This window comes from Megascapheus bottae, chromosome 10 (genome assembly GCF_031878675.1).
Source record: "Megascapheus bottae isolate mThoBot1 chromosome 10, mThoBot2.hap1, whole genome shotgun sequence".
Classification (NCBI taxonomy): Eukaryota; Metazoa; Chordata; class Mammalia; order Rodentia; family Geomyidae; genus Megascapheus; species Megascapheus bottae.
The window spans coordinates 8,172,705-8,198,231 of NC_143518.1; the positions used below are offsets into that span (position 1 = coordinate 8,172,705).

The 25,527-nt window shown below is 47.4% G+C and overlaps 1 protein-coding gene across 1 annotated transcript in view; it reads right to left on the reverse strand.

Moving 5' to 3' along the window:
- The window catches only part of Wnt3a (Wnt family member 3A), a 40,747-nt gene that overhangs the window by 12,703 nt on the left and 2,517 nt on the right, over positions 1-25,527 (reverse strand). Inside the window, exon 2 of the mRNA XM_090339710.1 lies at positions 14,267-14,508. Coding sequence (XP_090195836.1) covers positions 14,267-14,508 — 242 coding nt within the window. The remainder of the gene's footprint in view (positions 1-14,266; positions 14,509-25,527) is intronic.

A 25,527-nucleotide genomic window follows, 5' to 3' on the forward strand; every position in this document is an offset into this window, starting at 1 on the left:
CCACTGCTCCAGCGCAGGGAAGCCGAGGGGAGGCCCGGGCCGCCCAGGGCCGACTCGGAGGAGCCCGAAGCCCCCCAGCCGGTGGCTCTCGCAGGCCGGAGCCCCGCCCTGGCGCCTCCCCTGGGGGGGGGGGCGCGCGCTGCCCACCTTCTCTCCTTCCCAAGGCCCCCTCTCCAGGCCACGGAGGAGCCGGGCGGCCCGGAGGGGGTGTCGCGGTGGCATTTGGTAATCACACGGAGGCACAAAAGGCCCCGGAGCCACCTGAGAGCGGAATGCGCCCGCGCCCCTCCGTGGCCGCGGCCCCTGACACCGCCCGGCGGCCCGCGCGGCCGGGCGCCTGGCTGACCCGCTGGGGCTGATGAATCCGGCTTTGTGCGGCACTGTCACGCCGCGTTAGGCCCACAATGGCCAGCGATATTTTATATGAATTTCCCCCTGGCCGGTGATTAGGCGATCGCCGGCCAGTCATAGCAACCTGGAAGTATGCGCTGCCCGCCGGGCCGTCGGGCGCGAGGGGAAATCCCTATTCAGACGCTTTAATTCAACACCCCGAAGGGCGTGTGAATCGCCAACAGCATTTTCACTTTTCCCTTGTGCTTAATCTTGTCGTCGTCGCGGGGACATTGTGCTCTGAGCCCGGCACGGCGGGGAGTCGGCCAGGGACCCCCCTCCCGCTGTGGAGAATTAATGATATACCGACGAGGCTTCTGGAGCCAGGGGAGTTGCCCCCCACCCCCAGCACATCATAAATGGCAACACTTTCGGATGGGGGGGTCAGGGGTCGCAACCTGGATTTGGGGATGCCGCTTCCTTAAAGAGCTGCCCTTTCTGTCCAGCCTGAGCACTGAGGCCTGGGCTGTTGGGGCCGGCTGGCTCCACCGTGTGGGCCTCCCCATAGGCGGTTGGACACACAGAGTGGTGGCCGACCACCCCCTGAGGGGTTCTGGGGACGCCAGGACCAGTTAGGAAGGGGCTTTGCTGGAGGTAGCAGCATCCCAGGATCCACAGGGGACCGGGTCTGCCGCTAGTGCAGAGAGGCAGGCGTGCCAGAGGCAGGTTGAGCGGGTCCCTTCAGGCCTGTCCTGCCACAGGGGAGCTGTCCTGGCTCAAGAGTCACCAAGGACTTTCAGAGACCCTGGGCTCAGCCCACTCCGTGGGCTCAAGCTGAGGCCCCTTCCCATGCAGGGCTCCCTGGGTTTCAGGTCTCATCCTCATGTGACTCCTAGAATACTTCTTTAAAGCTTACAGGCTCCACCCAGCCAAGAACAAGATTGCATCCTTGCTGGGCCATGTGCCACTTCTCTGGATTCCCTGGGCAGACAAGCCCACGGAAGCTTCTTCTGTCCTCTGCTTCCTGACCTCTGTCCTGTGTCTTGGGCTCTCAGATGGATCGGTCTTTCCTAGACAGGCTAGTCCTGCCTCTGCACCTGCAGCTTCCCCACCCCTTCCACCTTGCCAGAGGTTAAGAGAGGGGTGTTGCCCAACTTGGGCCCTTCAGGTATCTGGGGCCTGCCTCAAGGGACAGATAAGCTGTGCCCAATCTCCACCTACTCAAAATTCTTCAAATGCTTCCTAATCAGAGGCAGGTTGGATGGTGCAAGAGGAGAGTACTTCTCAGAACCCAGCTCAGCTTCTGTGGCTGAATTATATGTTAGGTAGGGATTGGAACTTCTCGGGTTCAGTCTGGTGGAACTGGAAGCAGGAGGTGTGAGCACACTCTTCTTCATATTCTCACATATACTCCATGGACATGCACACATTCACACACACACACACACACACAATGCACAAAAGTCTACACATGCACATGCATGTGTTGTATATGTGAGCACACTCACACAGACAGGTGTGCTCAGCACATACATGCAAATGCAACATGTGCCAAGCACACACATGTGTGTAACACACAAAGCCCTGTGCACACACATGCCTATGCAGCACATGCATACACATCCACACAGGCACACAAATGCATATTGACATAGACTCACACATGAATACAGAGACACAATCACTAACATGCCGCATGCACACAGATACTTGCAAATGTGCATACACGCATGGCTGGCCCCTTTCCTCACAGCTGGCTAGTGGATGTTAAATTCTGCTCAAGGAGGCCGCCTCAGCAGGGGTGGCCAGGCACCCCTGTGGTCTCTGCCACAAAGCCTGGGGTGACCTTTGACATGATTAGGGTCACCCTGACCCTAATCCAATCAGATTGATTACTGCAAGGCTGGCAGGCAAGTGGGAAGGGGGCTGTGTGTCCACAATGGCTTCCCAAGCCAGCTTCTTTCTAGAGCACCTGGAGGATTCCTGGTTATTTCTGAATCTTTGCAGCAGGTGAACAGGAAAGGAAGGCAACCCCTTCCTATTTTAGTGGGTCAGGGAGGGGGACAGATTTCTGACACTCTGCTATGGGATAGATGAGAGAGAGGAGTGGGACCTCCGGGGGGGGGGCAGGGAGTGGGGAGGGAGGCAGGAGAGCAGAGGGAAGAGAGTTGGAGGGGAAGCATAGGTGACTGGAGGGGGGTATGGAGGCTACAAACAGAGTGGACCTCAGCTACATTTGCAGAAGATAGTGCAAGTTGCTATCAGAGGTAGGGAGAGACATCAATAGGATAGTGAGGCTGAAGTCCAGACTGGAGTCCAGATCAGCTTTTTTTGGGGGGGGGGGTGATCATGGGTCTTGAACTCAGCCTGGTAACTGTCCCTGAGCTCTTCAGCTCAAGGCTACCCCCCTACTCTTGAGCCAAGCCCCACTTCCCATTTTCTGGAGGTTAATTGGAGATAAGAATCTCAGGTCCTTTTTTGCCTGGACTGGCTTTGAACCTTGACCCTCAGATCTCAGCCTCCTGAGTAGCTCGAGCCACCACACCCAGCTCCAGATCAGCTTTTAAGAAGCTAAGACGTAAGCAGAGGGATAGGGCATCCCCAGCCCTCAGCTTAAATTTGTCTGCTCCTTAGGACAGGACTGGGTACCTATTTGGCCCTGGAGAGTCTGCTGTGCTTATGCAAAAGATCTTTGAAGATAATATGCAGTGGCTTGCAGCCACTTTCACCTCAGATATATATATATATATATACATATATATATATATGTATATATATATGTATGTATATATATATGAGCCTGGAGTGACTCGCCTCAGGAGCAGCACATTTCTTTTCACTATCCTGTACCTAACTTCCCTACAGAGACCCCCAGCACTTTAGCCACATCTGGTTACTCTGCTTCCTTCGTATTCTAGGGTCTCTCCCTGATGGTCTCCTTTCTTTCTGTGGACTTTGCAGCGAGGTTGCTGAGGTTTAAGCCTCATTTTTTTTATATAGTGCCTCAGTTTCCTCACTAATAAAACAGGCTTGTCACAATGTTGGTGGATGTTAGGTGGTTATTGCATGTCAACTCTCAATGCCTGGAAAGTACTGTCTATATATGCTGAAAGAAAGAGTGGAGGGAAGGAAGGAGGGGTAAAGGGATGAAGGGAGCGACACAAAGGTAGAAAAGAAAGGGAGGAGGGATGAAATTCTTTCCCATGCAGCCAAAGTGCTACCTCCACTGGGAAGCCCTCCTGGGACACCCCCAAGCCTCAGTCCTTGTCTTTCAGTCACTCAATACATCCTTACAAAAAAACCCTCCCATGTGCCAGAGCACAGTCCTGCATGGTCATACAGTGCTGGCTATGTACACAGGGTTGTGTGTACACTGCAATGTGTGATACAGCAGGCCTATGGGACAGCCTTCATGTCCCAACTCTGGTTCTGGAAGACTAATGGATCTTCCTAAAATGTGTTTATCCTTGGAGAGTTTGGCCCATGAATGAAGAGCGTAATGCTGTCAACAATGACGAGACGCTGTAAAACTTAGTCAGTTCTTATTCTCTGTTTTGACAAAATTTAAGGAATAAAGCTGGGCACAGCGGCCCATTCCCATAGTCCCAGCTACTCTGGAGGAGGAGGCAGAAGGGTGCTTGAGCCTAAGAGTAAGAAACCAGCTTGTGCTAGGTGCCAGTGGCTCATACTTATAATCCTAGCTACTCAGGAGGCTGAGCTCTGAGGATCTCGGTTCAAAGCCAGCCAGGGCAAGGAAGTCTGTGAGACTCTTATCTTCAATAAAATACTTAGAAAAAGCTGGAAGCAATGCTGTGGCTCACGCTGGTAGAGTAGCAATAGCACAGAGAGGCTCAAGGACATCCTCTGAGTTCAGGCACCAGGACTGGCAAAAGGAAAGGAAGAGGGGGGGAGGGAGGAGGGGAGGGAGGGAAGAAAAATAGAAAGAATGAGATAGAGGGAGAAAGAAAGAAAGGGAGAAAGGAAGAAAGGGAGAAAGAAAGAAAGGAAGAAAGGATTTAATCAAATTGTGTGCCAACAATTGCGCGCGCGCGCGTGTGTGTGTGTGTGTGTGTGTGTGTGTGTATGTGTGTGTGTGTGTGTGTGTGTGTGTGTGTGTGTGTGTGATGAAGCTTGAACTTGGCCTGGGTAGTATCCCTGAGCTCTTCAGCAAGAGGCTACCACCCTACCCTTGAGTTAAGTCCCACTTCCTGTTTTCTAGGGGTTAATTGAAGATAAAAGTTTTGGGTCCTTTTGTGCTCGGGCTGGCTTTGAACCTTGATCCTCAGATCTCAGCCTGCTGAGTAGCTAGGATTACAGGCGTGAGCCACCGTGCCTGGTTAACAAATTAAAAAAAATATGTTTTGGGACACATATAACTCAAAATTAAAATACAACTCTCCTCTTGTCTTTATCTATGGAAACAAAAATTTCAGATGTAGAGCTATAATGTTTAAAACTTGATGGGCCTACAGCTAATATCATGGAATGGAGAGAGGCTAGAAGTGGTCCCTCTGACAGAAGGAAACCCTCATTTTTATGGTTATTCCCCACACTGATGTACAGTATGGCTCTAGAGGCTTTACCAGGGTCATGAAACAAGAAAAAAGGAATAAATGAATTTCAGCTTAAAGAAAGAAGACGTGTGTGTGTGTGTGTGTGTGTGTGTGTGTGTGTGTGTGTGAGAGAGAGAGGGAGAGAGAGAGAGAGAGAGAGAGAGAGAGAGAGAGAGAGAGAGAGAGAGAGAATGGTGGATGGGAGGGAAAAACTGATTGATAGCAAGGGAAGTGATGACATTGCCCCAGTACTTTTTACCTGACTTCTAGATCTGTATATCACCTTTGTGTTAGTAATTGAAAAAAAGAGAAAAGAACAAGCTAGGTGCTGGTGGCTGTAATCGTAGCTACTCAGGAGGTTGAGATCAGGGGCTTATGGTTTGAAGCTGGCCCAGGCAGAAAAATCCCCAGGAGACTCTTATCTCCAATTAACCACTCAAAAAACCAGAAATAGTGCTGTGGCTCAAGTGATAGAGGGCTAGCTTTGAGCATAAAAAGGCTCCAGGACAGCACCCAGGCCATGAGTTCAAGCCCTACAACCAACAAACAAAAACAAAGAATTTTAAAAAAACAATAAAAGGAACAAACAAAATAACATCTGTTAGACTCTATGAACAACTTCAATCAACTTACAGAGCAATGGATCTACATTGGTCTGGATGTACGGCTCAGAAGTAAATCACTTGTGTAGCATTCACAAGGCCCTAGGTTCAATACTGAGCACTACCAAAAAGTATCAGTAATCTTGAAAAAAAGAACAGTGTTGAAAAACTTGCATTTTCTTATTTTAAAATATACTATAAAGCTGAAGACAACAAAGTAGTACAGCACTAGCTTAAAGATGGTCATGAACACCAATGGAATAGAATTGACAGGCATACCTATATACATAGATATAGGGTCAATTGATTTTGAACAGAGTAAGTATCTCAACGGGGGTGAGAGAACAGTTTTTACACAAATGATGCAATGATAACTATATTTTTATATGTTGAAGAATGAACTTGGACCCCTACCTCACACCATATAAAAATTAACTCAAAAATATAGCAAGACATAAATGTAACACTTAAAACTAAAAACTATTACAAGAAAACTTATTAAGAAAAACAAAGATACAGCCAGGCACCGTGGCTCACACCTGTAATTCTAGCTATTCGGGAGGCTGAGATCTGAGGATCGCTGTTCAAAGCCAGCCCGGGCACTAAAGTCTGTGAGACACTTATCTCCAATTAACCCTTGAAAACCAAAGTGGTGCTATGGCTCAAGGGGTAGAACAGTAGCCTTGAACTGAAGAGTTCAGGGACAGTGCCCAGGCCCAAAGTTCAAGCCCCTCGACCAGAAAAAAAAGTAAAGAAAAGAAAAGAAAAAGAAAGAAAAACACAGAACACAGAATAATTGAATAGACTTTCTCCAAAGAGTATGCACATAACTCACACTCTCATGAAAATATACTCAGTATTTAGGCATCTAGGAAATATAAATGAAAATTTTAGTGAGGTACCAACCACATCACACCCACTAAGATGAGAACAATGAAACAGACGAACAATACAAAGTTCTGGGCAGAGGACAAATCAGAGCCCTAAACATTGCTGTACATAAACTTGGTGCTTTGTAACAGTTTGTCAGTCTCTCAAAATGCTAAACAAGTCTCTCAAGAATTTTACTTTTAGGTATATACTCAAGAGAGTGAAAAATGTGTCCACATGAAAAAAAACACCCAGCGTGATTTATAATCAGGAAGAGATAAAAAAACAAAACAAAATAATTGCAATGCATGGCTAAACAGGATATGGTCTAGTTATACAATGGAGTTTTATTCAGCCCTAAAAAGAAAGATGTTAAGGTGGATGCTATAGACTTAGGGGCTCCGAAGAGACACATACCCTACCCCAGACTCCAACTTCACAGCAGACTATGACATCATTACACTTAGGACATCCTCCTGTAAATTAACTCAGGAGTTATTTTTGGCTATTGGCCCCAAAGCCAATATGCCCACTGGGACTTCTGTCTATTGGACTGCACTTTCCTGAGCATGTGATCTAACCCAAGCACCACTAGAGGTGTTGTGCTTTCAGAGCAGACCACTCCCCCTCTCCCCTCACCACACTCCATTGTTCTCTGCTGTTCATTTCTCTTTGTGGAATGAAAGGGTCATTTTAGTTGAAGACATTGAATGTAAACATTGAGTCCCAAAGCTGTCTTTTCTCCTGGCCTTCAGCTGGATTCTGCTGTCTAGGAGAGGAATAGATAGGGTACAGCAGGTGCCCTTCTTGTTCCCATGAGAAAGACATCTCAGCATTCTGAGACAGCATATCCTTCCCACTCCCCAAATGGTAGTAGAGTGTTTAGGTAACAGGTACATGTACCTTCCCCCAAATACCCAACATAGCCTTTCTGTATCACCTGCTATGGTTCCAAGTGGGACAGCCTTCCTGCTCTCTACCCCAAATCTTCCTTACTCTTCTTAAAATTTAAGGCAAGGTCTTGCTATGTAGCCAGGCTGCCTCAACTCCGTGGTCCTTCTGCCTCCTCTTCTGAGTGATGGAATTACAGGTATGTGCCACCATACCCTACTTACTTTTTACTTATCTGAGGGAGTAGAGGCTCTGCTGGCATTGGAGCCACACATCCACATGACACTGGTGGAATGCAACTGTTCCACATGTACATTGAGCATTTGCATGTACACAGACACTGCACAACATACACACAGGCTCCAAACCACATGTGCATGTGCTACATATATGAAGCCACCTATACTCACACATGTGCACATGCTAAGGAGTACAGGTACACATGAAAGCCATGCAGACACAGGCACATGGCTGCACATAATGAAGCTTCATGAACTATGGAGATGTGAGGTGATTCCTGCCAGGCTCATGTGTTAAATACCAGCTTTCAGGAAGATTTAATTCTGAAGGCACTCACCTCATCAGTGAGTCCCTTCATGGACTTATGACAGCATTATTAGGAAATGAGGCCTCGTTGGGGAAAGGTAGTTGCTGGGAGTATGCTCAGGAACAAAACATCTTGGGGCCAGCAGCATGGCCTAGGGATAGAATGCTTGCCTAGCATACACAAAGCCCTGGGTTCAATTCCTCCATACTACATACACAGAAAAAGCTGGAAGTGGTGCTGTGGCTCATGTGGTAGAGCTCTAGCCTTGAAAATATTCAAGGATAGTGCCCAGGCCCTGAGTTCAAGCTCCAGGACTTGTAGAACAAAAGAAAGAAAGAAAGAAAACATCATGTCCCTGTCCCTGAATGTCATTTTCTCTGCATCTTTTGCCTCTGCCACACACTCCTGCAGCCATGATGTTTCTGTGTCCTCTCAGGTAAAAGCACTGGAGCTCATCTAGCTTCGGCTGAATCCTCTGAAACCGTGAGCCAAATTAATCTTTCCTCCTTTGAATCTTTATGTCAGATGTTTTTGTCACTTACACATGCACAAATGCACATGCATGTACAAAGCCACATGTACATGTTACTTGTGTGCAGTCATATGTAAGCACACACATGAATGCACATACCAGCACTCATATGCATGAGCACACGCAGTATATACCACAGGTATGCCACAACGTGTGTAATGGTCAACATCACCCTGGGGCTTCTAATTTCTCCCACACAAAGCAATGACTGTCCCCAACAGCAGCAACTAATTACCCCCATCGGCAGTTCTGTGAAGTCATAGCTGCAATTATTTTCCCATTTTATAGACAAGGACGCTGACAGACCAAGAAGTGAGCTGACTTTCCTTCAAGGTCACAGAGAGGCCACTCTACATCCCCAGTTTCAGCTCTTTTCCCTACAAGAATATTACCTTCATGCCAGGACTGCAATGACTAGAACCTAGGCTTCAGGTCAGATGCTTGAAACTCACCTTGCTACACTTCACTTAGGAAGTGAAGCATGGACCCAACACCTGGCTGTAGAGCTGAATCCCCTCTCCCCTTAACTCTAAGGGGAGGTCTTAGACTCAAGAACAGTAGTGCTGAAGATGACCAGGGTTGCTTTTGTGCTCCTTCAGAGCAAGGCCACTCATTTTTCCCTTCTACAGCTCAAGTGAGCATGAACAAGGTAAGGCCTCATCAAGGTGTGAAAAGTAAGTTTTGAGAGGTGAACAGAAGAAAAAAACGATGCTAGTACAATGAGGAGCCATTGCTGGACTCAGAGGACAGAGAAACCACTGGGGAGGGAATGGGTAGCACCATGCCTTTGCAAGAGCAAAGACAGGATATCAGACCATGCTTTAAGTCTGAGAAGCAGCTAGAAGGGCTCTGGGTCTGGAGAGGAATTAAGAGTGCCTTGATCCATTCTAGCTGCTACAGTAAATATTCTATTCTATAACCCAATTCAGGAGGTTGAGAGCTGAGAACTGTTCATGGAAGCCAACCTGGACAGGAAAATCCGTGAGACTCTTCAATTAACTATGAAAAAGCCTGAAGTGAAGCTATGGCTCAAGTGGTACAGTGATACAAAAGTTCAGGGATAGTGCTCAGGCCCTGAGTTCAAGTCTGAGAACTAGAGAAAGAGAAAAAAAACACTAAAACATTACCCTGGAAAGCTCATGAACTATAGACATGAGTCATAATTCTGGGGGCTAGAAGTCCAAGGTCAAGGCACAGCAGATTCCATGACTGATAAGGACAGATTCTTAGTTCACAGATGGCCCTTCTCACTGTGTTCTCAGTGGAGAAAGGAGTAGAAGTTCTCTAGGGTCTCTTTTATGAAGCATTGATCCCACATAAGGCTCCATCTAACCACCTCAAGGACCCAAGCCCTACCTCCTAACTCTACCCCATGGAGTGGGAAGATTTCAGCATAGAAATTCTTGGGGGACATACACATTCAGTCCATTTTAGGAAGAGGGGATAATGGGGGAGAATCAGTCATCCAGAGGACTGAAGAGGACTGGAGAGATCTGAGAGCTCATGAGAGCAGCTGGAGAGGGAGATAAGGGGACCAGCAAGGCCCCAGGAGTGGAGCCATGGAGTCTCCCAGGGAAGCCCTACAATGAAGAGTGTCAGGAGAGTGGCAAGAGTGTTTGGTGGGAAGTGAGTTTTGCATTGAGAAGCTGTCACCTACAGGTCTCTATGGAAACCCTGAGCAACAGCAGTCTTGGGCTGCCATCCCAAGGTGAGGAAGCCAGGTAAAAGTAAGCTTGAAGGGAGATGAAGAGGATCCCTGTCTTGGCTGTCAGGGCTTGGGCTCTGCTCCTGAGCTTCTTTTGCTCAAGGTTAATGCTCTATCACTTGAGCTACAACACCACTTTCGGCTTTTTTTCTGAGTGGTTTTTTTAGCAATAAGAATCTCATGGACTTTCCTGCTTGGGTTGCCTTTGAACTGCAATCCTCAGATCTCAGACTCCTGAGTAGCTAGGATTAAAGACATGAGCCATTGGTGACCAGCTGGGAAAGCCAAATCTAAGTGGCCAGAAACGGGATAGTCATATCTATGGGTAATTAGTTAAAGATTCAGAAAACAGTTCTATGGGCATGGCAGGAGAACCAGGTGGTCTTTACACCAGGCTAAGCCCCCTGCTTCTGCTGACACAGGCAAGTCTCCAAGACTTGTCAGTGTGCCCAAGGTGGGTGGAGTAGATGGTTCTGAAGGGAGCAGAATGGACCTTCAGCCTAAGGAATGTGTAATCTGTTTTGGCCCGTCTGCCTCAAAAATTTTGTATTATCAAACTCTAAACTAAGGACAAAAAACATGGCTAGGGGCTGGGAATGTGATTTAGGAGCAGAGTGCTTGTCTAGCATGCATGAAGTCCTAGGTTTGATTCATCAGTACCACATAAACAGGAAAGGCCAGAAGTGGTGCTGTGGTAGACTGCTAGCTTTGAGCAAAAGAAGCTCAAGGAAAACTCAGGCTGTGAGTTCAAGCCCTTGGACAGGCAAAAAAAAAAAAAAAAAGAAAAAAGCAGGATATCTATCTATCTATCTATTTATCTATCTATCTATCTATCTGCTTCTGGATCTATCTATCTATCTATCTATCTATCTATCTATCTATCTATCTATCTATCTATCTATCTATCTATCTATCTATCTATCTAGATCCAGAAGAGGCAATACAGCTCAAGTGCTAGAGCACTAGTCTTGAGCACAAAGAAGGTCAAGGACAGAGCCCAGACCCTAAGTTCAAGCCCCAGGAAGGGTACACACACACACACACACACACACACACACACGTTGTGTTTCTACATATTACCAGTGAACAACCCAAAAAAAGGAAATTAAGAAAACAACCCCAGGTCTCGAAGTATGGTTCGCCTATTAAGTAAGTGTAAAGTCCTGAGTTCAAACTCCAGAACCAAAACACACACACCAGAACTCCTGGATTAGAAGACCCAATATAGTTGGGACAGAACACTTCCCCAGGTAATTCACAGAGTCAATATAATCCTGTTTTTTTCCAAATTAATGCAAAACTTGAGTTTAAAAGTCTACACAGAATTTCAAAGGATCCCAAATAACCAAATCAATCTTAAAAAGAAAAAAAAAATTAGAAGACTCACATGACCTGATTTCAAAACATCCTTTTAAGCTACAATAAAATAATGTAGAAGTTAACAAAATGCACAAGTATCAACAAAGGGAACTGAAAGTCCAGAATAACCTTATTCATGTATGAGCAACTGATATTCAACAAGTGTCATGACCATTCAAAGTGTGTATGGGGGGTTTGTTTGTTTGTTTTTGTTTTGTTTTGTTTGGGTTTTTTTGGAGTTGAGGAAATCCACATGAAAAGGATGTGTGTGGATGCCTACCTCACACCAAATAAGAAAATTAATTCAAAATAGATCAACAGATGACCATAACAGATAAACTTATGAAACCCGTAGAGAAAACAGAGCTATAAGTTTTTGTGGACTAACATTAGCTAATATGTTTTTAATGTCACAACAATTTTAACCAATGTAATTTTGAGCCTCAAATCCACTATAAAAAATTAAGACAATCTACATAACGAAAGGAAATATTTTGAAAAAGTTCTGGTATCTAGAAGATACAAAGAACTCATTCAGTGACAAAAAGTTAAACAACTCAATCAAAAAATGGGCAAAATGTTCCATTCTGGGCACGGTGGCATATGCTTGTAATCCCATTTACTTAGGAAGCAGTAGTAGGAGTGTGGTGGTTTTAGGAAAAAGAATAAGGGCTAGCATATGGCTTAATTCGTAGAGTACTCACCTACAAAGTTGTAGGCTAGTTTAAGCCCCAGTATTGAAAAAAAATGGACTTGAGCAGACATCTCTCTCAAGATGACCCATGAATGGCCAATAAACACATGAAAATATACTCAATATTGTTAGCTATTGGAATGTGAAAATAAAACATAATGAGATACCACGTCACATATACTAGGATGGTTTTAAAAAAGAGTAACAAGGGCCAGGCCTGATGCTGCTTGCCCATAATTCCAGTTATTTAAGAGGCAACTTAGGAAAGTTGAGGCAGCTCAGACAAAAAGTTAGTGGAAACTCTAGCATTGGTGTGTGTGTGGGGTGCGTTCTGGGGCTTAAACTCAAGGTCTGGGAGCTATCTTTGGGCTTTCTCAAAGCTAGTGCTCTACCACTTGAGCCACAGCACCACTTCCAGCTTTTTCTGTGTGTGACACAGAGGAATCAAATACAGGGCTTCATGCATGCTAGGCAAGCACTCTACCACTCCCTGCCCTGAACTTTTTTTTATTATTTTTACTCAAGGCTAGAGCTCTACCACTTGAGCCACAGCTTCATTTCTGGCTTTTTGGTGGTTAATTGGAGATAAGAGACTCATAAACTTTCCTGTCCAGGCTGACTTTGAACTGATCTTAGATTTCAGTCTCCTGAGTAGCTAGGATTACAGGCATGAGCCATGGGTGTCTGGCTTGAAAACCTTTATTTCAACAAGCATACACCAGTTATCCCAGCTATTTGAGGGGAATAGGTAGGAGGTATGCAATCTGAAGCTGGCTACAGGGTAAAAACGTGAGAACCTAGCTGAAAAATAGTAACAGAAAAAGGTTTGTAAGGTATGAATTAAGTGCCTAACATGCACAAAGCCCTGAATTCAAACTGCAGTAACACACACACACACACACACACACACACACACACACGAATCAATATTTAAGTCAGAAATTCGACCCATAATTACATATACCAACGATCTGAAAAAAATATTCAAAGAAATGTTTGTACAGGTATATTTACAGCTGTACTAGTCACAATAGTTAGAAGGCTGAAGAGACTCAAATCCACTGCCTGGTAAATGAATAAACAAATGTGGTTCAGTCAACCAATGGAATAGTATTCAGCCATTAAGAGGAATGAAGCACAAATACATGCAAAGTTTCGGTGAAAGAAGCCAGACACCAAAGCTCACATACTGTGTAATCATAATAATAGAAAATATCCAGAATGGGAAAATCTCCAGGGATGGATGGAAAATAGCTCAGTAGTTGCCATGTTAAAAGTGCTTTAAATAGATTAAAAATGATAAGATTTTCCTGTTTTTTTAAAGGTATGGTGGCATGTGTGTTTGGTGTACTAGGCACTTTCACCTCTTGCCTGTTTCTATACTTGTGTCTCTGTCTGTCTGTCTGTCTCCTCTCCCCCCCCCCTCTCTGTACTAGGGTTTGAATGAAGGGTATCATGTTCTCACTTGGCTTTTTCATTCAAGGCTGGTACTCTATCACATGAACCACAGCTCCCCTTCTAGTCTTCATGGATTTGTCTCCCTGGTGGCTTTGAACCTCAATCCTCAAATCTTAGCCTCCTGAACTGTTAGTGTTACAGGCATGACCATATCATAGTCTGCTTTCTTGTCGCTTTGTCTCTGCCTTTCTCTCTCCTGTTTTTCTGTCTCTCTATGTCTCTCTCCCCTCACTAAGTCTCTACCCTGGGGTCCCGGGTTCTATGTAAGGGACTCCCAGCCCTGTCTGGCTGGCCTCAGGTGGACATGTTCATGAGTAGGCTGTGCTGAGGAACAGAGCCAACTCCACCCATGGACTGCTGTACTCTGCCCCACAGTGGCAGGAGGTCAGCATATGATAATTATGGCTTGAAACCACTACATTTTAAGATAATTTGCTCTTTGGTAGCAGCTAACCAACACCCAGTTCTTCTCTCTTCCCTCAAACCAGCCCACAGCCCCAGAGAGAAGGTTCTGGACACAGTCTCCTCAAGGCTCATGGACTCTTTTCTGCCTTGTTTTTATTTTTGAGGATCTTGGTGGTTGTTTTTTTTTTTTTTTCCTTCTTTTCCTGCCCTCAAAGTTTTTCTTGAAACCCTTCCTATTCTGTCCCTCCCTAGAGTGGACATCCAAGGTGGCCTGTGCTGCCCTTGCCATTGCAGCCATATATTCTGACCACCCATGGTACCTTTGTCCAGCACAGGGCCAAAGATGGCCAGGCTGTTGCTGACGGTGGTGCAGTTCCAGCGGCGGCCACGGAACTGGTGCTGGCACTCTTGAATGCCAGCCTTGACACCCTCGGCTACGCTGGGCATGATCTCCACGTAGTTCCTGCAGAAGCGCAGCTGCTTAGGCACCAGGCCTGGGATGCTGGCACAGAGGATGGGCTGGGTGCCCAGGGAAGAATATTGGGGCCCGATGGCCAGCGACCTGGCAGAAAGACAAGGAGGTTAGTACAGTTAGCCTGAGATAACTATTTTGGGGGAACAGACAGATCCTTTGCTTTGGGATCTGGTGTGCATTTGGTGAACCCTTCCTCCACCACAAAGAAAAATCTGACTTTTTTTTTTTTTTTTTTGCTAGTCCTGGGGCTTGAACTTAGGGCTGGGCACTGGCCTCGAGTTTTCTCAAGGCTAGCACTCTACCACTTGAGCCACAGCACCAACTTCTGGCTTTTTCTGTGTATGTAGTATTGAGGAATCGAACCCAGAGCTTTGTGCATGCTAGGTAGGCACTCTACCACGAGGCCACATTCCTGGCCCCAGAAGAACTGACCTTAAAGAGAGGCCAGGCACATAGAGGCTCTGTGTGTTTAACTTAGCTCAAAACACCAACTGACAAGATTTGCAGCATGAAGCGATGACTTCTATGCTCTCAAATTCTCAGAGATGCCTCATATCCTGGAGTGGAGGCTATGAGGCCAATGTCAAACACCAGACTGGAATCGAAAGCACAGGGGTGAATAGTAGCCACCGAGGGATCGTGGGTTGAAACCTGGAATAGGTAGAACTGCTCAGCCCAGGGACTGCCCAGGGGTGTGATGCTGCCCGAATCCAGGGAACAAAGAAGAAGATCAGCTTCCAGGGTGATATGACACAAGCAAAATATTATAGGGCGGACCTGCTTTTATTGTCCTTTATCCATTTGCTGTTTGTGAGGTCCAACAGCCAGGCATCCCCTGACCCCAGGCTCCTTGTGTGTACAGATAACCCCTGGCCTTTCTGGGAAGGCCAGCCCTGATGCAAGCTGAGTGGATTCATCTTCTCTTCAGAGCTGTGGTCTTTTCTCTCCAGGACTCTGCCCTTCTGTCTTTGGGCTTAGAGGAGAAGGCACCTATACCGCATGCAGAGGTGACAGCTGATTGCTAAAACCCATATGCTTATACTAGCACTTCTGGGTGGTTTTGAGTGACACTTGTCAGGAAGAGGGAAACCCTCCTGCACAGATTCCTGAGTGGTCCAGTGGCCCAGGATCAGTGCACCTTGACCACAAGGGTGAGAGAGAAGATAGGCCTGGCCAGAGGTTACAGAGCTCAGACATGGGAAACTGAACCAGGAAGGAAAATCACAGCTCTGCCTCATCATGCTGTCCCTCTTAGCTGACTCCCTTGCCTGTCTCTCACTTAAAACTAAACTTCCAGGGTGTACTTCCCTCAGGCCCACCTGCCCTGCACCTACCTGCTTCCATCCCACCACAATCAGTGTGAAACTTGACAGTTCTCCTCCCCTTTTCATTCCTCAGCCCTTCCATGATGGTGGCTGTTCACTGACACCCCCCCACCACGTGTCCCACTATCTTCCTACTTGTAGAAATCCAACACCAAAATCTCTTCCTTGATTTCCCAAATGCTTCTCTTCAAAAGCCAGTGTCACCTCTTTCGTGGCCAATATTTCCATCCTGATATCTACGCTTCCCCCTCCCCATCTGAACATCGCTCAGCCTGTGTCCAGACTGCTGACCTCCCTTCTTCCGGAAGCCTGGGCTCCTCCAGGACTCAGAAGTGTGACTTGATACACTCTAGGTGTGTCCTTTCCTCTTGGGGCTCCAACCTCACAGGCAGTCATGAATACAGTGAGCAGTTCAGAGAAAGAGGGCGACACTCCTGAGAACCAAGCAGCTAGGGGTCCTGGCAATGGCAGCACACAGGGCAGACACTGAGTGAAGGAGTTCCAGAGCTGGGCTAGGCCTCTTGGGCAGCTTCAGGAAGTTCATGCATCTTCCTGTCACCAGCCACATCCAATAAGATGATGGATGGGTGGATAGGAAGAGGTGGTCTAGCATTGGATACACTAGCCTGAGTCAGTTGTGAATTATGGATACATAATTGTTTACCATCTAAGTTCTGTATCTTTTCTGTCTTCAAAACAGGAACTGCCCAGGGCAGTGGCCACTTCTAAAGGGCCAGTGATTACCATCATAAGATGCCAGAGGCCAGGCCTCACTCTAGGGGCTTGCAGTGGTGGGGGAAAGAGGGAAATAGAGTCCCAAGAGGGTGCTTTGCCCCAGTTCCAGAATCCTGCAGCTTACACAGACAGAGCAAAGCCAAACAAGAAGAATTTCAGCTCTTTTTAGGTTGGGCAGGGAGGAGTGGCTTCCAGGGAAGGTAGAGAGGGGAACTCCCCAGATTCACAACCTCTTCCAACTCCTTTCCTCTGTGGTGCTGAGTCAGCTCCCTCTGCCTCCTCATCCCAGGGCAGGCCTCTGCTAGCTATCTCTCTTAGCCAGGAGGCCAGGGTGTGGACAGCTCCAGCTGGACTCATCCAAGCTTAGCTGGATCCTTCCTGTTCATCTTCATAGATTTGAAGGGCAGGGAGATGGGGAGGGGGCGTCCTCCTGCCTGCTCTGGAACTAGAGACCCCTGAAGTTCCTTGAACTTCTGCCAGACCATGCTTCCTTCTCAGAGCTAGGCCATTAAGATCACCCAGGTAGTAGGAAGTCCTGCACTAGGAAAGCAGAATGCTTGGGACAGGGCACCTGTTGGGACAAGGGAGAAGGGTAGGGAAGGATCAAGGAAGCATATTAAGCTTTCAGGTTTTAGATGAAGCTTGAAGAATCAATTTGTTTTTTAAATCATATAAAAAGTCCAGACTGGCCAAAGACTGTCACTCCCTTCCTCATATTCTTTGGATCCACCTGAGAGAACATCAATACTTGGGAAACCACCAGCCACTGCCTTCTGCACTTACAGGACCCTTCTTTCCATAGGGAACCTTGCTGAGTTGTATTTGTGCCTTCAAACTCCTTAGCCTCGCTCTTGCTATTGGCTACTGCTCAGTTGCCTACCTGCCTCCCCACCAGACCCATCTCCCATGTGAACAGTAGGAGAAACTTATAGATGACCCATTCACAGACCCCATACATAATTCCTTTCAACCTAACTAGACAGGTATGACTCACCTGTCCAGAACCTCCTGCAATAGGAGGCTGAGGCTTGAAGAGTAGATTACAGGATGTAGTTTCTCCTACAGAATTCGATATCCCACAATGCTCTTAAACTATATTAAGCTGCAGTCCATGCAAAACTGAAACAAGTTCAATGCCACATATCAAAGAGCAGCCAGCATACAACTCCACCATACGACTAAGCATACATCACATCACAAGGACGACCTGCCTCCCAGATCTGTAGCACCATTTTTATCAAGGGTCAGTCATCATCGAGGGTACTGGCCCTAACCAGCAGGTCTAGTCTTTTCTTCCAGAACTGATTTATTCTAGCTACCTGGGTGACAGTCCTGGAGCCTGTTTTCTCAGTTGAACTGGGAAAGTCACCGATTTGGAACAGAACCCTTCCAGTGTGGTCCCAGATCCAATAGCATCCACTGGATTCTGAGGTAGCTTTTAGCTCATATGTTCCAAGATTCCAAGAATATCCACTGGACAAGGAACTTTTTAAACTCAGGAACTGGGCACTGTCCCTGATCTTCTTTTGCTCAAGGCTAGCACTTTACCACTTGAGCACCACTTCAGGCTTTTCTGTTTATGTGATACCGAGGAATCCAACTCAGGGCTTTATGCATGCTATGCAAGCACTCTACCACTAAGCCACATCTCCAGCCCAACAAGGAACCTTTTATGGTGAGCGTCTAAATGCAAAATGTGTCTGCCCTTCACACCCTTTCCTGACTCCTTCTATGTCATTTTTCCAGGAATCAGCCATGTGATATCCCCCTAAATGTCATTAACAATATGTTGTCCACTGGAAGTCCTAAGGATCTTACAAAGGGCAAAGTTGATCTGATGGATGTATACACACAAGGAGGACAGAGAATCTGTCAGTGCTGAGCAGGGCATAGAGATCAATGTGTCCTGAGCCCTGGCAGTTGGCCAGTGGCCTCTGACTATTCAGAGTCCCCAAGAAATGGCCACAAGTCAAGGAGCTGAACTAGTGGGTTTTGTCTTGTCTAGTGAGAACTCATTAGACCTTTTGTTCAGTGAGCCCCTCATTAGATCTCTAATTCCCACCCTGAGCTCCTACCTGAATTCTTTGGGGCATCTGATAGATTTTCTAGTCTCTCCCTCACTCTCACTCACAGGTTCTGCCAGAGTTGTGCAAATCAGGGTCCAGACAGAGACAGAAGGCCTTTGCTTAAGGTCACCATAAAGGATCCTGGTATCCTGGCTCAGACTAAACTGCTATCTTTTGCCCAGATGAATGTTAGAAATGAAAGGCCCTCTCTGTGCAACGAGTCATTCCTCAGCCATGCCTCAGAGCTGTTGTCCGTCACTGGATCATAGTGACATCTGGAACCTGCCTAGGGCAGGTAGGGATAACAAGGACAGGAAGGCCCTGCCCAGCCCTCCAGAGAAACTGAGAGCCAGACCCGCCCTCACTGCACCCATTTCTCTGCACCTGGCCTTGGTGATTCACACTGTAAGGAATTTATTTCATTTCCCCTCTCCCAGCCAACCCTATGGAGAAGGCCAGCGTCTCTGGAGGCGTTTACATTCCCTACTTTTTAGCTGCCACCTGGTTGAACAGCTAGAATTTAAATGCAGGGTCCCTTGTCCCCTCCAAAAAAAAGCAGAATATTTCAAGTAGAGAGCCACTCCTTTTCCTCTGAGAGGTCCTTCTATGTCCTGCTCCAAGACTTTTTCTGTAATCTCACCCTTGGAGAGACCACCCATGCAACAGAAAGGGCCAGGTGAATAGATTGTAGCTTCTGGGCACCCTGAGCTCATACAACTACCAGTGTTATCATCCAAAGATCCCAGAGGTGCAGAGATGTCTAACAGCTGACAGCAAGCCTGCCAAAGCAGAACCCAATTTGTGTCTGTGAATAAATTCAAAACAACCTGCACCAATGTAAAGGCTCACATTATGTCCAACATACACATACTTGTCTTGCCTTAATTTTCATTCATGCTGCTAGTTTTCTCTTTGTAATCACTGTATTCACAAGGGGTCCACTGCCTTGAATGTGGAGAATGCACAATGCTGTTTTGGAAAGCAGCCCTGTCCCTAGACTCATGGTTTCAGCCTGTGGTCATGGCCACGTGAGCCACGCCCACAGCCCATAAGCACTAATGGTTTTTCTCCCTCCTCCTTCCCTTGCTCCTGTTGAAAGACTGGGCGCCTGGCCAGGGATACAGCAGAGACGCTGGCTGTGACATGCAAGGGAAGAAAGAGGCTGGCCCAGGACTCTGAGGCAGGCGGCAGGCCAGCCCAGCCTGGGCCAGCACTGGCCTCTCTGGGCCAAGGGCTTCCAGCTCCTGTTTAGTTTCATGTGAATTTTACTGTCTTTGTACCATGGAACTGTGTTCCACAATTACTGGTGCCCATGGATGAGGCGGAGGGCAAAGGGCAGGGCGCTGCCTTTCTGGGATTTTACTATACTATGGCTGTGGGGTCCTAGCTTTCTGGAGCTTCTCTTCCCTAACTAGTCCTCATAGAACTGGCAGCTCTTGGGTTTCTTTCTGCAGAAAAAAAATTGGCAGAGTCAACATGCCTATGTACAGAGGGCACAGCTCTGTGCTTGCACATTTCCTGGGGGAACTCCAGGAGCACGCAGGGGACCCTGCTTGCTTGTGTAGGGCTGTGGGCAGGGAGACAAAGGGGGAGGCTCTTCAGGGAGAGGCGTTGGCAGCCTGTGCTGAGGTTAGTGGTGTTCAGCTGTGCCTGGATATGAACTCAATACTATCACTTGCTTGTTTGCTGTAGCATCCTCCCCTCCCAGCCTGCCCCAGGTCCTAATTTCTCTGTACAAAGAAATGGCCAGGATAGAAGGTGACCCTTCTATCCAAGGGTCAAGGAGAGGAAGGAGGTGTGGACAGAGTTGGTAAGTGCACCCCAAGGCCCCCATTACTTCACTGAACATGGAGTAACCAGACCTCCTCCCATCAGGTCTTCAGAAGCCAGTCCCCTCTGGGAAATCCTGTGTACCCATGGCCCTGCCACCTGCCTCTCTGGGACCCTCTGACCCTTGGCTATCGCCTATATTATCTGTGTCTGGGGCAGAAGGTGCTTCTCTCATCTCTTGCCCTTTGCTGGCACAGAGCCGGACACAGTAAGCAGAGTGACATGCAGGCAAGCAGGCAGGATACAGTGGTTCTGCTCAAGCCCCAAGGGAACAAGGAGTATCTGTAAGGTGGGAGGGACTCTGCTGAGGACATCCCTGATTGAGCTGGCCTTGCCAGACCTCTGTTCCAAGTCACTGTCTCCTGAGTTCAGGGTCTCTCCATAGGCAAGCGGAAGCTTTTCCCTAAGACCTGAAATTCAGAGTATCGAGCTATTCGGCTCTCAGTGGATGATCCAAGCTGTCCTTTCTGGAAGGGGGTTATCTGGAGTCACTTGGATTAAAGGCTGCTTGCTTGCCCAAGCTCCCAGAGTTCTGGTGTCTTTTCCCATTGGTGGCATCTCCAGAAATGGGAGCTATGCTCAGGCGCTCAAGCACCCTTTGAGCTGTAGAGGGGGTCCCTAGTCCCCACTCTGGCTGCAAGGCCCTGTCTGAAGCCCTCCCAGCCAGCGCCTGTCCTGCCCCAGCCGGGCCAGTGGGATTACTGACACATACTTTGAGCGAGTCCCAGCAGGCGGGGAGGCTCCCATGCCGGCGGCCATGTATCTGCCAGCTTCTCTGGGCGGCAGCTGCACGTTTCGCTGGTAAAGGAATGTGGAAGCACCAATGTATCAGACACCTCCAGGGTGCCACCTGGGGAGCCTTGGAGGGAGACCGAGGCAGAGGCAGAGGCCAGGTCCCTTCTGGCCTCAGGGCTGGGAACTTGTCTAGCAGTGAGACAAGGAGCAGTGAAAACACTTATTGTGTCTTTGTGGCCCTCACATTCAGGTTCAGAGTCTGGTTTTCACAGGAAAGACCCTGCTCCATTCACTGTTTTAACAGGATCTTTGTTGATTGGCTGTGGAAGGCAAAGAGCAAGGTCAGAAAGGAGAGAGAAATGATGTCCCCTCACTGATGTCCTAACCCTGATGATGAAGGTGTAGGGGATGTTCCTATGTCCAAAGGGAGGGACAGATGTCCTGTGAGCAGGTGGAAGGGCCAGTGTGACAAAGCCAGGCTGGGGTCAGGCTGGGTCAGAGGACAATGCTTTCACTCTAAGGTTCAATCCAGGAACCTCTGCAAATATAGTCTATGTCTGACAGCTTATTAAATCAAATTTTCTTGAACTGAGCCTTGCAATGTTTATAGTAATTTTAGTGGGGCTTTGGGAGGAGTACTTGCTACTGTACGGTCTGGGAATAAGCTGCTTTGTGAATGGCATAAAACTGGAACTCCTGCCTATATCTGCAGCTAGTTCCCTTTCTCTACCTCATTTCTGTGGCTCACCATCTCTCGTGTAGCATTACTGGCACCACTCTGCACGCTAGAAAACCTTTTTTTCTACTCTGTGCCCAAATCAGCTTCACCTCCTACTCTATCACTTATAACTTTCTCTTCTAGCCAGATGTCAAATCCTCCTTCCCCCACAAAGGCCTTTTTAGGAGTCCCAGCAGGTCATTTCCTGAAATCTTTTCTTTCTTTCTCTCTCTCTTTCTTTCTTTCTTTCTTTCTTTCTTTCTTTCTTTCTTTCTTTCTTTCTTTCTTTCTTTTTTCTTTCTTTCTTGAACAGCAACAAGTACAAACATCTAGATGAAAAATTCTGAGGACAGTACTCTGTGTGGAAGGACTCTGCTTAAGGAGTGATTTCAGGCTGGCCAGCAGGTATCAAGGGTATTTTAAACTGGTTAGAGAAGAATTTGGCTTGGTTTCTGGCAAATTTCCAATCTTTTATTGTAGAATACTTTTTTTTAATGGAGCATCAAGCTGCTATGATGTCACAAGCCTCCACTGCCACTTTATTCTACTTCTGTTTTTATTTCTTCAGGGACATGTTAGCCACATGTTGACAAGCACTGACCATGTCATCTCTATAGAGGTAACAAACCTGAGTCCTGCTTTCAGTGTCCTGGCCAGAACTGGTGGAACTGGCTGGAGACTGGAACTTTCTATCCCCCCTCGCCCCTGTTCCAGTGAGACCCATCAGGCCTTCCTAGGACTGAGCTCGTTGTGATTTTGGTTGACCTATCTTCCATTGTCCTGCTTATAAAACCAGCTAGAAGGCTTATGAAATTGAGACAGAAAGCCCTTTAAAAAGGAAAAACAGTTGTCAAGACAAAAAAAATAGAACATCATCCAACTGGGAGGAGAGAGGTTCTATGAGGGTATCAGCAACAGAAGCAGGAAGAGATGGGTGAGGTGTATTTTGTGTTCTGATTGGGGCTGGCCAAGGACTGGTGTAGTGGATAAGACCCTAGTGGCTTTATGAAGAGGGATTTTAGTGTTAAATAGTATTCTTGTGACTGTTTCTGATCGTGCCCCACTTGTATGGTTGACTTTTGGCAGTTGAACTCAGTATGCCTGAAATTCTCCATACTGGTAGTGTGGAGATCAGCTTGCTTTCCTTCCCTTTGCAAGGTTTATTATGCTAATTATTGACCTTACCAACCTGGAAGGTAGTGTGAGACTGGGAGACAGGGAAATTGAAAGACACAAAGCAGAGAGAGAAAGAGATGGAGAGAGAGAGAGAGAGAGAGAGAGAGAGAGAGAGAGAGAGAGAGAGAGAGAGAGAGAGAGAGAGAAACAGAGACAGAAGCAGAGATGGAGAGACAGAGACAGAGACAGACTGAACAAAAATCAAGAGACTGAGATTAAGAGTTGGAAAAGAACAGAGGGAGGAAGGAGTAGAGAAAGCTAAAGACAGACAAAGAGGGAAGAAAAGAGAAAGGAGGGGGCAAGTAGAAAAGAGAGAAGAGAACACACAGGAAACAAGTTCACATATATAGCTGTTCTTGGAGTTAGAGTCTTTGGATCTGCCCTTGAGACCCCAGTCCCTGTTCAGCTTACCTTTCCTGGCCTTCTCATCTGTGCCACACTAAAACTCACTAATTATCATGGCAACCTCATGAACTTCCATATGCCTGTCTATCTCATCAAGAACCTTCCTTCCATTTACACCCACTCCAGGTTCACACCCACCCCAAGGTCACAGCCACCTTTCCACAGTCTCTTTTACATCATGTGTTCTGCTGGGATGAGTCAATCCCAAGCAGGGGGCCATTGGGGGAAGTATAAGGGTTAAATGTGCCCTAGGGGACAATCTGTGCCTATAAGTGTATGGAGGCCAGGGAGGCTGCAGTAGAGGACAAGAAGCTGTTGACAGAGTTTAAACTGCCCTGTAAAAATTGGGGCTCAACGAAGTGTTTCATTCATTGTGACTCAGCACACAGGATCAGAGTCATACCAGGGAGAGCTCTGGTGGAGCTTACGTAAACCAGTGGAACAGCGGGGAAAGCTGATGCTAGCCCCCCACAGCTCTAGAGCTGGCCTCCGTGCTCAGGAACCCTAAGTTCAGCAGAAGCTAGTGAAGAAACAGGCAGCAAGAGAGGGGTCCTGGCCAGAAAAAAAAAGTGACTGTTGTGTATACGCTCTTTTAGTTGAATGAACTGGGGGAGAGGTGGGGGGGAGGAGTAGTTAAAGTATCAAGAAATCTAAGTGGCAGGAAGAGCAAGGGGCACCGTCCAGAAGATGGCAGGAATTGAGGCTGGAGTCTGGCCAGGTGGAAGAAGTGAAGGAATTTGAAAGGTGAATAAAGTAAATTAATAGTCTGCCTTGAGATTAGCAGACAGGGGGAGGGGGGAGAAGGGAAGGGAGAGGGGAGAAGGGAGACCTCTAGGTTCCTAACTGGGGAGGTGATAAGATTCAGTCAGCCCTGATGAAGAAAGAAGAAATAGGGTGTCTAAAATATAACTTGGAGCACATGGCTGCCTGTGAGGTGTTATTCTCACATGGAGTAATGTCCTTTCAGCCCCAAGCATCCCTCTGTTCCCTCAAGCTCTTTCCATTAATTCTAATTCCATGAGAAAAGCATTGGACAAGGAGCCAGGAACTGGTGACTCACCTCTGTAATTGTAGCTATACAGGAGGCTGAGATCTGAGGATCTTAGTTAGATTCAAAGCCAATTGGGGCAGAAAAGTTCATGAGATTCTTATTTCTAATCAATTACCAAAAAACTGAAGTGGAGTGGGGTTCATGTGATAAAGCATTAGCCTTGAGCAAAAAAAACTCAGGGACTGTGCCCAGGCCCTGCGCTCAAGCCCCTGTCCCTGCACATGCTTGTGTGGGTGTACAGATAAATACAAACACAAGAACTGTACAAGGGGAGTGAAGAGAGGCAAAGGACCCCTTCACTGGAGTGTGTGGCTCCGTGATATGAAGGCAAGCAGGTGCCCAGGACTTGTTCTGGTTCCCTGCCCATATCCCCGGCACCCAAAGAGTCCGGGGAGTGCCACACAGCTTTGGACTGTTCTGATCTTACTTAAGATGACTGAGCAGACATCACTTACATGCCTACCGCCTTGGGACTCGTGTCACTGGCACTCATGTGAATTGGAGACACCTTACTTTTGTGTGTGTGTGTGGGAGGGTGTCATGGGACTTGAACTCTGCCTGGGTGCTATCCCTGAGCTCTTCAGCTCAAGGCTACCTCCCTACCCTTGAGACAAGCCCCATTTCCCCTTTTCTAGGGGTTAATTAGAGACAAGAGTCTCAGGTCCTTTTGTGCCTGGGCTGGGTTTGAACCTTGACCCTCAGATCTCAGCCTCCTGAGTAGCTACGATTACAGGTGTGAGCCATGGGGCCCGGCTAACACTTCTTACCATCCTGGAGAAGTGGTGACCTTTCACATTCCCACTTGCTGTTGCTGCCCTTGGTAGCAACTTTCTCCTCCCCATCTGACGCCTCCCAAGAGCTACAGGGACTTCAAAAGCCTAATTACTCCCGATTTGAGCTGTTTCCTGGTTTGTTTCTACAGGTGAGGAAGTTCCCGGCAGGCACTTTCACTTTCAAATGCGAGGTGCAGTGGAGAGGGGGAGAAGGGGAGGAGGACGGGGTGAAGAGGAGGGGAGGGGAGGGGGAAAGTGGCCAGGCCAGTGGCTTCATTTTAGGGAGGGAAGG